Source organism: Pleurodeles waltl, chromosome 2_2 (assembly GCF_031143425.1).
Source record: "Pleurodeles waltl isolate 20211129_DDA chromosome 2_2, aPleWal1.hap1.20221129, whole genome shotgun sequence".
Taxonomy (NCBI): domain Eukaryota; kingdom Metazoa; phylum Chordata; class Amphibia; order Caudata; family Salamandridae; genus Pleurodeles; species Pleurodeles waltl.
The window spans coordinates 575,801,376-575,814,669 of record NC_090439.1 but is presented as its reverse complement, the minus strand read 5'-3'; the positions used below and the strand labels follow the sequence as shown (position 1 = coordinate 575,814,669).

General features: G+C 45.4%; 1 protein-coding gene across 3 annotated transcripts in view; it reads left to right on the top strand.

Annotated features, from left to right (window-relative positions):
• The window catches only part of TRAPPC8 (trafficking protein particle complex subunit 8), a 1,010,076-nt gene that overhangs the window by 397,432 nt on the left and 599,350 nt on the right, over window positions 1–13,294 (top strand). For all 3 annotated transcript variants that reach the window (XM_069220084.1, XM_069220082.1, XM_069220083.1), the window contains one exon: window positions 4,076–4,176. In XM_069220084.1, the coding sequence (XP_069076185.1) occupies window positions 4,076–4,176 (101 nt within the window). The remainder of the gene's footprint in view (window positions 1–4,075; window positions 4,177–13,294) is intronic.

Sequence of the window (13,294 nt, the reverse complement as noted above, 5' to 3'; positions counted from 1 at the left end):
CAAATGATGCTAAGAGGTTAAGGAGGATCAAAGCTGCTGTTTCTTCTCAGGTGAGGAGGGTTCAGATGTCGTTGGTGGCTGTGATCAGGGCAGTTTTGGTGCTGTGAGTGCTGCAGAAGCCTGTTTGGGAGGCGTCAAGTAGCTGGTTCTGTTCCAGGTATGTAATGAGTTGCCTGTTGATGATCTTTTCCATTACCTTCGCTGGGAATGGGAGCAGGGAGATTGGCTAATAGTTTTTGGGTTTGCTGGGGTTGGCAGTGGGTTCTTTGAGTAGTGGTCTGACTTCAGCATGTTTCCAAGTGTCAGGAAATGTTGTGGGTGATGATAGGTGTTGAGCAGGGTGGTGAGTTCTCGGTCCATCCTTAGGTTTCCAAGGTTGAAGATGTGGTGTTAACATGGGTCCCTGGGCGCTCCCAAGTGGATGGATTTCATGTTGGAGGTATTGTCCTGGGTGGAGAGGATGTTCCAGGTGGTCAGTGTGTGGTTAGTGTTGATTATGCAGTGGCGTATCTTTCGGGAAAGTCCGTAGGTGTGGGTTGGGGTTTGAAGTTTCTGTACATGGTTGCGATCTTGTTGTGGAAGAAGTGGGTCAGGTTGTTGCCCAGTTCCTGAGAGTGTGTGATATTTTCACTGGCAGCCGGGTTGGAGAATTTCCTTGGTGATGTTGGTGCTGTTTTTGTTACATGCGGCAAGGAATGTCTTCTTTGTTGCCCTCAGCAGGGAGTGGGATGTTGCAGAAGCTGGAGCGCAGGCCTGGGGTTTAGTATGCGAGGGTGCCTTTGAGTGTGTTGTCGTCCATGTGAAACTTGAAGTTGCGATGTTCCATGAGGATGTTGGTGCACTGTGTGGTCTCTTCGTGAATGATGGCTGTTCCTCCTACCGGCTTGTAGGTGTAGTCCTGGTGAGTGATTTTTGTAACTGTCTGGGATCGCTGTGGCAATGTCTGGAGTGGATGCGGGGTTGAGCCAGGTCTTGGTAAGGAAAACGATGTCAGGTGTGAGGGTGGCAATAAGATCCCATAATTCTGTAGAATGCTTGCATAGTGAGCGTGTGGTGAGAAGGGCGCATGCGAGTCAATGTTTTTGTTCAGACAGTGTCTGTGGAAGGTTCGGGTGGGGGTGGTCGGTATACTGGTGTGTGTGCTGTGGCAGTTGGAAGTGGCAGTGGGTGCAGGGGAAATCTCCTAACATGGAGCTTGGGTCAGCGCAGTGGTAGTCTTTGTTGCGGTTTGAGCTTGGCTATAGTGTATCTTTGGGGTTAGGAAGAGCCACAGGTTGTGGTGTGGGGCGTGCTCCAGGCATGAACGGGCACAGACAGGCTTGCCTTTGGTGTGCCTTCAGCCTGCCTTAAGTAAGTCCTGGGGTGGGCGGGGTGTATGTTGGCAGGAAGAACAATGAGTGGGAAAACCCAGGTGGGAGAACCCAGGCAGCTGCGGTGTCAGGGGATCAGTCTATAGCAAGCAGGAATGGGAAGCCACGGGCAAGTGGCAGGCTAGGTGTCCAGGGCTATGATTCTGATGTTTTAGCTTCTATCCTGGATTTCGCTTAGATCAACTCTGAGGCAGCTGGGACTCATGGCCTCCTACATACTGCTATAAAACATGCCCATTGGCATATGCAGATTCTGCTGTGAGAGCTGAAGTCCCAGTGGGCAAAGCATTAGGGAAATGTCTTCAACGTAGTTCAGATCTCGAAGATGTCAGCAAAAGATCTGCTGTAATGGCTGATGAACTGCAGTTAAGTCAGCGGCAGACCTGTCTCCCTTCCTTGCAGTTGTCATTCCTCGGCTTGGGCAGCCATCTGGGAGAGGTAGAGATCAGCAGGCTCTTGTCTCCAGTGGATATATCTGCCATTGGTGTAATGAAACAGAAAAAAAAAACCCACCCCCCCCACCCACCTGCAGAGAACATGGAAGGGGCCCCCCTCCAGACTCACACAGGCAGGTGCTGTGCTGAGGGGAGGCCCCAACACCATGGGGGCCTTTGTTATGCCCCTTGTATCAGGTTCTCATCAATTTGCCAGTTTTGAAAGTGATCCGACTGGCATTAAAAGCCTTTCCTCCTTCCATCAAGGGGAGGTGGGCAGCACCACTCATGTGGTATTGAAACAAGCAGGGTGGGGTAGGGTCCCAGACGTTCTGTAAATAGGCCCTGTGTCTCTGGACATGGCTGGAAAGTCAGGGCATTTTCCTGGTGGTTCAACAGCTGATAAGTAACTTGTTTATTTGTTATGTATCATACACTGCAGCAAATTGAGATTAAACACTGCAGAATGAAAGCACTGTTTTACGGCAAAACCATTAGTGATTGTTTATGATCTCTCGCTTGTGTTTCTACCCTGATGCCAAGGGATCTATCAAAGAAGGACTATGTGATGTCCAGCAAGGCACTATGGATACCCTATCGTTCATGGAAATAGCCACAGAGACTGTTTAGTTTGATAGGACTCAGAGGTCACTTTTAAAGGAGCTCTTCAAGAAGAAATAGGGGATGAATTAACATGTGTTCCCTGTCCTATTTCCGTGGCTGTGTTGTCTGACCTTATTTTACAAATAGAGTACAGAATCAGTGAAAGAAGAAAAGAAAAGAAAAAAAAGAGTGAGACTAAGTGCCATTTCAGGCCACCTAGATTGACACTCATCAGCCAGCTAAAGTCCCTGCTTTCCTGTGTTTTCACTTGAAGTGTCTGTTGAGGACAGAAATGCTGGCCAGATGCCAGTCAGTTGAAGAACGAGCTTGCAGACTTCCCTTAAGGATGTGTCTTTATTGTGGTTAGTAAGGACATACAATTTCTGTGTGTCTTGTATGACCTGTCAAACAATTCAGACAGCATGTTGGATTGGACTGTCAGTATTATTGGTGATTCTACGCTGTTTCTTCTTTGTCTGTTGGAGTGGATTCTGGGTTCTATCTGTAGTTACCAGTACTTCTGTTCTCTGCCATGGGTACCAAATGTGTACCAAATAGACTTTTGTGAAACAGCAGTCCATTCCTACTCTCAGAATAAAAGAGCAGACTTGGTACAGACAGTGGATGGTACAGTTCTAGCTTCAGGACCAATAAATGTTCAAAAACAGTATTTATGTGTAGTCTTAAAGAAGGAAATTGTTTTGATTGGTGTCATTGACACACCCAGTCATCCTGTAATTGTTGTATTGCCTTGGCTTGTACACTACAACTCATGTAAATAGTGTGTTCAGGGCCATAGCTATGAATTGCACCTACTGTCATGATTATTTTTCTGTGATCCTCAGAAGAAACCTTCTCATCCCAGTGCTTGCAGACACAATCCTGCTAGTGTGCAGCCCCTTTACTGATGCCAGTACTTAGGTGCTTTACTCTATCTTTTGTAGTTTGTAATAGCTGGCTTCCTTCCGTGGCCTCTTAGAAGAGTTGCAGCCACACTGAAGTTACGATGGGCTTCCTCCTCTGCTCCTGGAATGCTATTCTGCTTGTTTACTTTAGATTAATCAGATGGATGAGGCCTGGGTCTCTTTGACTTATGGACTTTACCTAGCCTCTCCCCATTGTTGATTTGAAAGTCATGTTTCGTCTCATTAGTTGACGTTACCTGCATCTTGGCCGGTTCAGTGAACATCTAGCAGCACCATGACTTAGGAATTACTTGGTCTTGTCAGGTGGTTCCTTGGAAACCAGATATGTTATTAGCAGTCTGTTGTTCGGGACGTCTGATCTTTTGTGTTGGTAGTGGGGAGTGGCTGGTACATTTCCTACAATCTGGATTATATGTTGTGACGGTAGCTTGTTAGTCATATGACTCAACTATCTAGCCATCTTGGGTATTTGGGGGTCGTCTGGGAGTCTTATGACTGACAAATGTGGATTTGAATCTCAGCAGGCATAGTTGATTGCCATGGTGGACCTGGGAGCTGCATGTGTTTGTGCATCTGCGTGTGCTGAGGTTTGGAAGGATTAATTGATGTACCAAATATGTTTTGAAATATTCAGTTCACTTATTTGCAAAGACCTACTTAAATGAAAAGACTGTTGACTGAGTCTGAGGTTTTGTTGAGGTTTTCGCTGCTGAATCATTAATCCGGTATTTGTTTCTTACAGGAAATGGCAGCAGTATCAGCCTTTCTGCAGCCTGGAGCCCCTAGGCCCTATCCAGCTCATTACATGGATACAGCAATTCAGACATACAGAGATATTTGCAAGTAAATGAGTAGATTTGCCATTAATGTGTTATTCTAAATGAACATTAGGATAATGTATGTAGTGTTGTGGTTTTAGGCCTTACATGTTTATTTTATGAGTATAAACTAGCTATGGCAGAGAGCAATATTTTCTAGAATGTGTTCACTCATTTTCACGCTTTCTCTCCACTCATCTATTTCTCTGTATCCTTCTCACCTCTGTTAGCGTGTTAGAGCTTTAATAAGTAAACTTACAAGGAGATGCGTTTAGGTCGACGAACCTTTGGACCACGTTCGGGGACTTCCCAGTACGAGATGTCTTTTTGGCATCACAAATCAATAGATCAATAAACCAATCAATAATTTCAATAACTAATCAACAAACTAACCAATAACATTTAGTAAGAGTCAATAAGTTGAAGACACCATGACCTGTCAGTCATGAGCAACCACACCAATTTAGTCAAAGTTAAGATATTTATTTCCCTATTGGTTACAATCTAAAGTCATCTCTGTTAATCTCATTAGCAATCAATCTCATTAGAAACTCTTCTAATTAGCAATTAGAACACAATCAGTCAATGCATAGAGAATATTCATTCAGTATGTAGGCACATCATTAATATGAAGCAACTTAAAGTCTCGGTAATACATGATTCAACAAAGCAATAACTCAGTCATTTGTCTATTTGCACAAAATATTAGTGAACGCCTTAACTAACCTCAAATTAGCATTAGCATGTTGGGCTTCTTGCAAAACATTTTAGGACACACAAATTAGGAAAACATCTAAACTAAGGCCTCTATCAAAATAGCAGTTGGTACCTAGAAAGAAAAGGCAAAGAGACAATTTAAATTTTGCATCAGATAGTTACCAATCCAACAGATCAGCAAACAGCGGCAGTCTTCATCCTCAGGACATCAGTCGATTCGCCATCAGCAGAGATAGGACGGGGCAAAGTCTCAATATAGCATAGCTAAGGAATAGACCTTCCCTCATATGGAGGAGAAGTAAATATCAGGCGAGAATGGGTACAGGATGGTTTAGAGTAATAAGACAAAGCACTAAAGGAATAGTAGTCCATTAGCTCAACAGTGGCAAGTCCTCTAGGAAGTGAGAGTTTGAGTAAGAAAGGTCTCTGTGAGTGAGTCAGTGAGTTTGTTTCTTCTTGAGTCACGCCGTTAAATCAAAACTTGTCTAATTAGTCCTTAACTCCTCATTGGATAATAATTGGTGCATCGTTATCTCTGTCCAATAATTGTTCAAGCATCTTGCCAGAATTTTCCACAAGCCACAGTTCTCATGTCGCGGATTGGTCCATATTATTGACGTCTTCATCGGTTGGAATGTCAGGTAGGAAAAGTTACACTTTGCGCCCCAGTCAGTGTGTCCATTGTATTCTCCTACTACAGTTAACTTTGCACCTGTTACGAATTACACTGTTGCATTCAGCAAGAACGTCGCCTTGAGCAAGTCTGTTCTCATGACAAAGAATTTACTACGGCTACACACACAACTTCTGGAAAAGTACATCTTCTGATGGATACAACTACCTGTGGATTCCTCACCTAATGAATACTCCCATTGTGCCAGCATTCGACGGAAATCTTCTTCCTAGCTTCTGCACGTCGACGAGGGCGTCGCATTTGCCCACGCGACGCCGTCTGACGTCATACAGGCAATAAGAGGTCCTCGCCGACGTCAGTTCCCTTTTTTCCGTGCCATTCGAAACTGTTATCTTCGAGGGAGCTACTGTTGCTGTTCGACAGTTACAGTGTGTTTTTTGGCTGTGCTTTTTTCTCTGAGGTTACTATGTCTCAGAGGAAGTCAGGTTTTAAGCCCTGTCGTGAGTGTGGGGGCAAAATGTCGGTAACGGACCCACATTCTGACTGTTTGTGGTGTCTAAGTTCTGATCATGATGTTGGCAGGTGTGATTCATGTCAGCATATGAATCCGAAGGCCCTGAAGGAGCGTGAGGCCAAGCTTTTTATGGCGAAGTCGAAGAAAAAGGAGAAGAGACACCGTCGAAAATCCTCGTCATCGGGACTCCCGGCGCCGTCGAGAATCTCGGCGCCGGTCGAGTAAAGAAAGGTCTCGGTCGAGGTCACCATCGACTCGGCGTCCGAAGACTTGGGAGGTCAGTCCCACAGTCACTCCCCATCCGTCGATGTCGTTGCCTTCTCCATCCTCACCGACTTCGCCCGGGTCTTCGGGCCAACCGCCTTCAGTATTTGAGGTTCCACAGCCTCAAATGTTCTCTCTGACGTTGCAGACGTCGAGGCCGGCGTCGGTGTCGCCTTCAATCCAGGCACCCCAGTATCCGGCTTTTCCGGCCCCTGGAGCCGATACCGCATTTTTAAATGCAATGTTTTCCATCTTTCAGCAGATGGCTCCAGGTGGCGCACCGGCTGGGCCTTCGGGTCCTTTGGCTTTTAACATGGGTGCTCCGGCTCCGCTGCGACCAGCACCCTTTATGCCCTTTCTCCCCCTGGGGAACGTGGGCTCGGTGTCGGCTCCGGTGGCTCCAGAGACTTCGGCTCCGGGAGTTTAGACTCCAGCGGCTTCGGTGTTTCGGCCAGTGACGCCATCTAGGCCTAGTCCCCCGAGCTTGTGTTGCATCATCTGCAGTCGACAACCCAGTTGTTGTTCGACTTGGGCTTTTCGGTGAACGTGCCTAAATCTCACCTAGAGCCCTCTCAGCGCCTTCTGTTCATAGGGGCAGTACTGGATACAACATTGAATCGAGCCTTTCCTCCGCCTCAGCGGATGCAAGACATTCAGGCGTTGGTTCCAATGTTTCAAAGTGGAGCGGTCATTCCAGTCCTCAAGGTCCTACGTCTGCTCGGTCTGTTTGCCTCCTGCATACTGTTGGTCACGCATGCTCGCTGGCACATGAGGGCTCTTCAGTGGTGCCTCCGAAGGCAGTGGTCTCAACACAAAGGAGATCTCGAAGGTTCTGTCAAGGTCTCCAGAGATGCTGCCACGGATTTGAAGTGGTGGATTGCGGACGACAATCTTTCCCAGGGAAGGCCGTTCACGCAGCCTCCACCAGTGACCACGGTCATAACGGATGCTTCCACTCAAGGGTGGGGAGCTCATCTGGGGGACCTGTGGATCAAAGGGTTTTGGTCTCCAGAGGAACAGATGTTTCATATCAATCTGTTAGAGTTACGGGCTGTACGGCTGGCTCTCAAGGCCTTCCTCCCATCCCTTCGCGGTCAGTCGGTTCAGGTCCTGACGGACAATACTACCGCGATATGGTATATAAACAAACAGGGAGGAGTGGGGTCGTACCTTCTCTGCAGAGAAGCTCTTCGACTATGGTCCTGGGCAAAGGACCATCAGATTTGCTTGGTAGCAAATCATCTGGCCGGAGTCTTAAATGTACGTGCGGACAATCTCAGTTGCCATTTCTCGGCCGACCACGAGTGGCGTCTCCATCCAGATCAAGTCCGTTTAATCTTCCAGATGTGGGGGTTTCCTCGGATAGATCTGTTTGCCACCCGGGAGAACTCGCACTGCCCGTTATTCTGCAGCCTCCAGTATCCGGTGCAAGGAGCGTTGGGGGACGCGTTTCAGAGGACCTGGTGCGACCAGTTGCTTTACGCGTTTCCCCCCATACCCTTGATTCCTCGAGTGTTGAGGAAAATTCGCCAAGACCGGGCCCAGGTAATCTTAATTGCTCCGGATTGGCCAAGGAGGGTGTGGTATTCCGACCTTCTCCAACTCTCACTGTGCCCTCCGCTCCGTCTCCCTCTCAGGGCAGACCTCCTCTCGCAGTCGCAGGGGCAGGTTTTACACCCCAACCTCCAGAGCCTGCACCTTCATGCCTGGAGATTGAACGGGGCAACCTGAGTTCCTTTTCTCTCCCGCCTGATGTAGTGGATGTTATCTTAGCGGCCAGGCGACACTCCACTAAATCTATCTACGCTAATAGGTGGTCTAAATTTGTGGTATGGTGTGGAGAGAGAAAGATTGATCCCTTACGTGCTCATTTGTCAGACGTTTTATCTTTTGCTTTGTCTTTAGCACAGAGGGGTTGTGCAGTGGCTACTGTTAAGGGTTACTTGTCTGCTTTGTCAGCCTTCATTTGTCTTACAGACCAGCCTTCGTTATTTAAATCTCCTATAGTACTTAGATTCTTGAAGGGCCTTATGAATAAATTTCCTCAAATTCCTTTCGTTATGCCTCAATGGGATTTGTCCCTGGTCCTAACTTTCCTTATGGGGTCCCCTTTTGAGCCTATGCATTCTTGCCCCTTAAGATTGTTAGTTCTTAAAGTTTTCCTGGTTGCTATAACTTCTGCAAGGAGAGTGAGTGAGTTGCAGGCTTTATCGGTAAAACCCCCTTATACAACTTTTTATGGGGATAAGGTGGTGTTGAGGACCAAGGCTGCTTTCCTTCCGAAGGTTGTTTCACCCTTTCATTTGACCCAGACAATTACTCTGTCCACGTTTTATCCTGCGCCTCATCCTTCAAAGGAAGAAGTGAGACTACGCCGCTTGGCCCCAAGGAGGGCACTAAGCTTTTACATAGACAGGACAAAGGATTTCAGGCTGGAGGATCAGCTTTTCATCGGTTACGTGGGAAAGAGGGGAGGAAAGGCAGTCCACAAGAGAACACTCTCCAGATGGGTTGTTCTTTGTATTAAAATGTGTTACTCTTTAGCAAAGAAGGATCCTCCTGATGGTATTAGAGCTCATTCCACCAGATCTAAGTTGGCCACTTCGGCCTTGGCCAGAGGTGTTCCTGTGGTCGATATCTGCAAGGCCGCAACTTGGTCGTCCCTTCACACTTTTGCGAAACATTACTGTTTGGACTCTGAGGTCAGAAGGGACGGCCATTTTGCACGGTCAGTGCTGCAAGATTTCTTGGTTTGACCTTTCAGGCACCCACCACGGAGTGTGGTACTGCTTTGGGACTCTATTCATTAGGTGAGGAATCCACAGGTAGTTGTATCCATCAGAAGAACGAGTTACTTACCTTCGGTAACGACTTTTCTGGTGGATACATTAGCTACCTGTGGATTCCTCACGGTCCCACCCGCCTCCCCGTTGCCTGTTTGGTCTAACCAAGTAATTCTTGAGTGCGCTCCTCTTGGTTTTGAGGATTGGTATAGGTTATGTATATATGTGTGTGTGTGTGTGTGTGTATATGTATGTATATATATATATATATATATATATATATATATATATTTATATATAGTTTATATATTTATTTACTTGTTTAAAAAAATAAAAATAAAATAGTAGACCGACTTCTCACAATGATGTGTTGTTTGCAATGTCATTAAATATTGCTATTGTTCTTTCATCTCAATGGATTATTATTCTCAGGCACGTAAAAAATGTTGATACTGACGTCGGCACGTCAGCGAGGACCTCTTATTGCCTGTATGACGTCAGACTGCGTCGCGTGGGCAAATGTGACGTCCTCGTCGACGTGCAGAAGCTAGGAAGAAGATTTCCGTCGAATGCTGGCGCAATGGGAGTATTCATTAGGTGAGGAATCCACAGGTAGCTAATGTATCGACCAGAAAAGTCGTTACCGAAGGTAAGTAACTCGTTCTTCGTGTCCTTCAGTAAAACAGCATATTACACGTTAGAAAATGCAGTTTAATATGAGGCCAGGCAGCTAGGCCCAGACCCTCGCTAAGCTAAGGCCCTCTATTTAATAAAGAAAAACTCTTAACCCATAACTCTAATCATGGTATACTAATACAAATTCAAAACACTTATTGCATAAAATTCAGAATTAACAAGCTTTTCATTAGTCTTCGTATACATTGGTAGCCACTCCCCGTGGGCACATTTCAAACGTGTATATTATTTTCTATGTTAACACATTTTCTAAGCTTCATCACACAATATATTGCAAGCTTTTCATGTTAATATTGCTTTTAAAAGACACACTCCAGCACCTCCCCATCTTTTACTTCTGGAAACTATCGTAAATCTACAGTCATTAAGCATGGCAGTATGAATCCTCCTCTTTTACAAATTCTGTTGTACATGACAATGTTCCCTAATCAGTACTGACAGGTTAGCAGAAAATGACTTTTTAAACTTTGGTCAATTGAAGAAACATGTATGCCATATGATTTGAGTAGCTAATGAATTGCATGGCAGACAAAAGAAAGGTTATGAGTGTGCTTTGGGTGTAAAGGAAACCCACCTGCATTGCCAAAAATAAAGTAGCTCAAAGTCCACAATAGGTGAGTCACTTTCTAAGTGAAAACTGTCTCCTGGGAAAGCAGAGTTGCTGATAGACTGAAAAGCTTACACCAAGATGGATGCAGCTTGGGTGGAACCCTTGCAGATGTGGAAGGGGAAACGTTCAATATGTATGTTTTAAAGAGGTTGTGTGTGCCATAATTGAGTCTTATGTTTTAACTTAAACACATCTCCATTCTGATAACATCTTAGAAAGAAGGCAGGGCAGTACTCTAGCTCTACTGAATACATTGTTACAAATATTGTTTCTCTAACCATAACTTGGGGGTTCTAATACTTCTCCTGGGCTGTTGCACAGGGACCTATAGGTCACAGACAACCTTTGAGTAATTCAGATTGGTAAGCAGATGGTTTGTGACAATGCTGATACACTATCCCCTCATATGACCCCTGGTTTGACCATTTTCACCTTGAACATGTGTTGAAACCTCTTTCACAAACAGTATGTCGGTTACCCTATCTGAACGATTGGACAGCTGACTGATCTGACCTTAAATGTTTGCAAGTCCCATACCTTCAAATCTGGCATGATCTATCAGTGCAGTATTTGAATCTTCAGTTCAGTATCTGGTTACTGAGAGCACATACCGAGAAGTGATGGTACAGCTATTGTACACATTTATATTTATCTATGGAACATATGAAGCCTTCCAAATCGTTAACCCTAATAAAATATAGTGAGAAATCTTTGCTGATTAATAACTTGTATTTAGACTGGGTGCTTCCAGGTTTTTCTTGTTGTGTCCCCCGCCACACTCAGTGTAGGGCAAGCTTTCCATTCTAGATCAAGTATTTCTAAACAATGTCCGGCAGCATTGTAGTTAGGAACATGAAATCCCCTCATTAATTGTTTTTTGGCAAATGCTTCCAAAATATGAAAAAGATCTTGTAACATTAAAGGTGATCTAAATTAAATTAGATAAAAAATTATTTTGCAGACCTTGATTAAGTTGGAGCAACATGCCGTATAATATAAGAAAGCCTTCTTAGCAAGTAAAGTTAGTTTAGAGAGATGGGAGCAGAAAATATCATGTCCTAATATTGTGACACCTTATCCGTCCTGCATTGTTTGTTTTCAGTAGTACTCTAATCATTCAGTTTGAGAGTTTGTTGAATAGATTACTTGTCCCATCCAGATTTAGTTCCTTACTGTTTAAAAAACAATTGCTTACCCAGACTTAGATTCTGGTGGGGATGGATTCTGGAGATTTTTTGGGTGGAGTGTATCTGAAAGAATGGACACCTCAATGTTGTCATTTTGGTAGAACATGTTGAACTTTAGAATCAAAAAATGAAGTTCTCTCGTAGGGGATTTCCATGTATAGTCATAAGCACTGAATAGTTCTGCGCGCCTGCGGGGACCCCGGAGCACTGGTGTGAAGTATATTCTTAAGTGCAAATACCAACCCTTTGAAAAAAGGTTTGTCAAAAAACACTTAAGAATAACACTATGCAGCCTATGTGAACAGCTACACAGGCCAAATTGTTGAAAAGAAAAAATCAATATTAGTGTAAATTCAAGTTCAAACACCTATTTATTCTAGAAATGTAATAACAAGTACATTCTCATACTTTATTTACACCTCTGATGAGAATAAAACAATGCAGGACAGTGTAGCCCATAGGCTGCCATTATACAGAATGTAAATAGAGCTGTGCCTTTAAGAAAGTAAAGTCTTCCTGTATCCCATCATGCACAGCAAAAGGCAGTTGCCTCAGTTCTTTTTTCCGGCTCCTTCTGACAGGACCCTGAAGCATTGAGCTCTACCTCACAAAGTTTTTTGTGACAGAAATTCATTTAAAATCTTTTGAATCTCAATTTCACTCGACGTTTTTAACATTGAGTGATCATTTCCTACTATTTTCTGTTAAATTCTGACAGAATTTTGAGGTTTTTCTAGTTTAGAAATGCCTTCACTTTTTGACAAATGTCCTTCTTGTGGCAGAAAAAAGGCTAAAACAGATCCACATAGGGTCTGCATAATTTGTCTTCCATCCAGCCACAAACCGGAGTCGTGTGATATCTGTAAAACCTTCTCCAGAAGAACTCTTCGTGATAGGGAGAAAATCCGACTTCAGGCGAGAGAGGACAGGAGAAAAAGTGGCCATTCCACCACAGAGCGAGGAGAAGGTCAGGCTTCTACCAGGGCTCAACCTGTTTCCTCTATAACGCTTACCAGACCTGCTGAAAAACGGCACAGGTCTCCGACGACGTCGAGGGCGACGACGTCGAGACAGGGAACGGCGCCAACATGTTCGCCGTCGAGGAGTGGTTCGCCGGCGAGGAAAAGACATTGTTCGCCGTCGGCAACCATTTCGCCATCGAGACGACGTGGCCACCCGACGTCGAAAGGATCTGGGCCGCCGTCGACACGGCGAGGACGTTCCACGTCGAGAGAGAGTACTCGCCGTCGGAGACGTTCGCCGTCACCAAAACGACGTCGAGGGTCGTCGTCGAGAGGTTCTCCACGGCGAGAGGAATCGACGTCCAGAGGCACTCGCCGTCACCGCGCTTCGACGTCGAGGAGTGTGTCGACGTCGAGCTGACAATCAAAGAGGCCTAGAAGGGTTTATACAACGTCGGAATCCTCTGCCTCACTTATCCTGCTTCTAGCGTCTCCACAGCTCTCGCCTCGGCAGTCGCCGTTGCCGCAGACACTGGTAACACCTACGGCTCCTCTTCCGGCTCCTCCTTCAGAGTCTGTTCCGAGGACTCCAACGCGATCTGTAAGGCGTTCTGGACATTCTTCTAGACGTTCATCTTCCTCTCGGCACCATTGTCATGAATCACGACAGAGATCTCAGCATTCACATCATAGACATTCTTCTTCGTCTACACGGGACTACACTCCGACCCTATCGGACTCACCGTCCCCGAGAGTGTCCCCCATAGATGATGTGA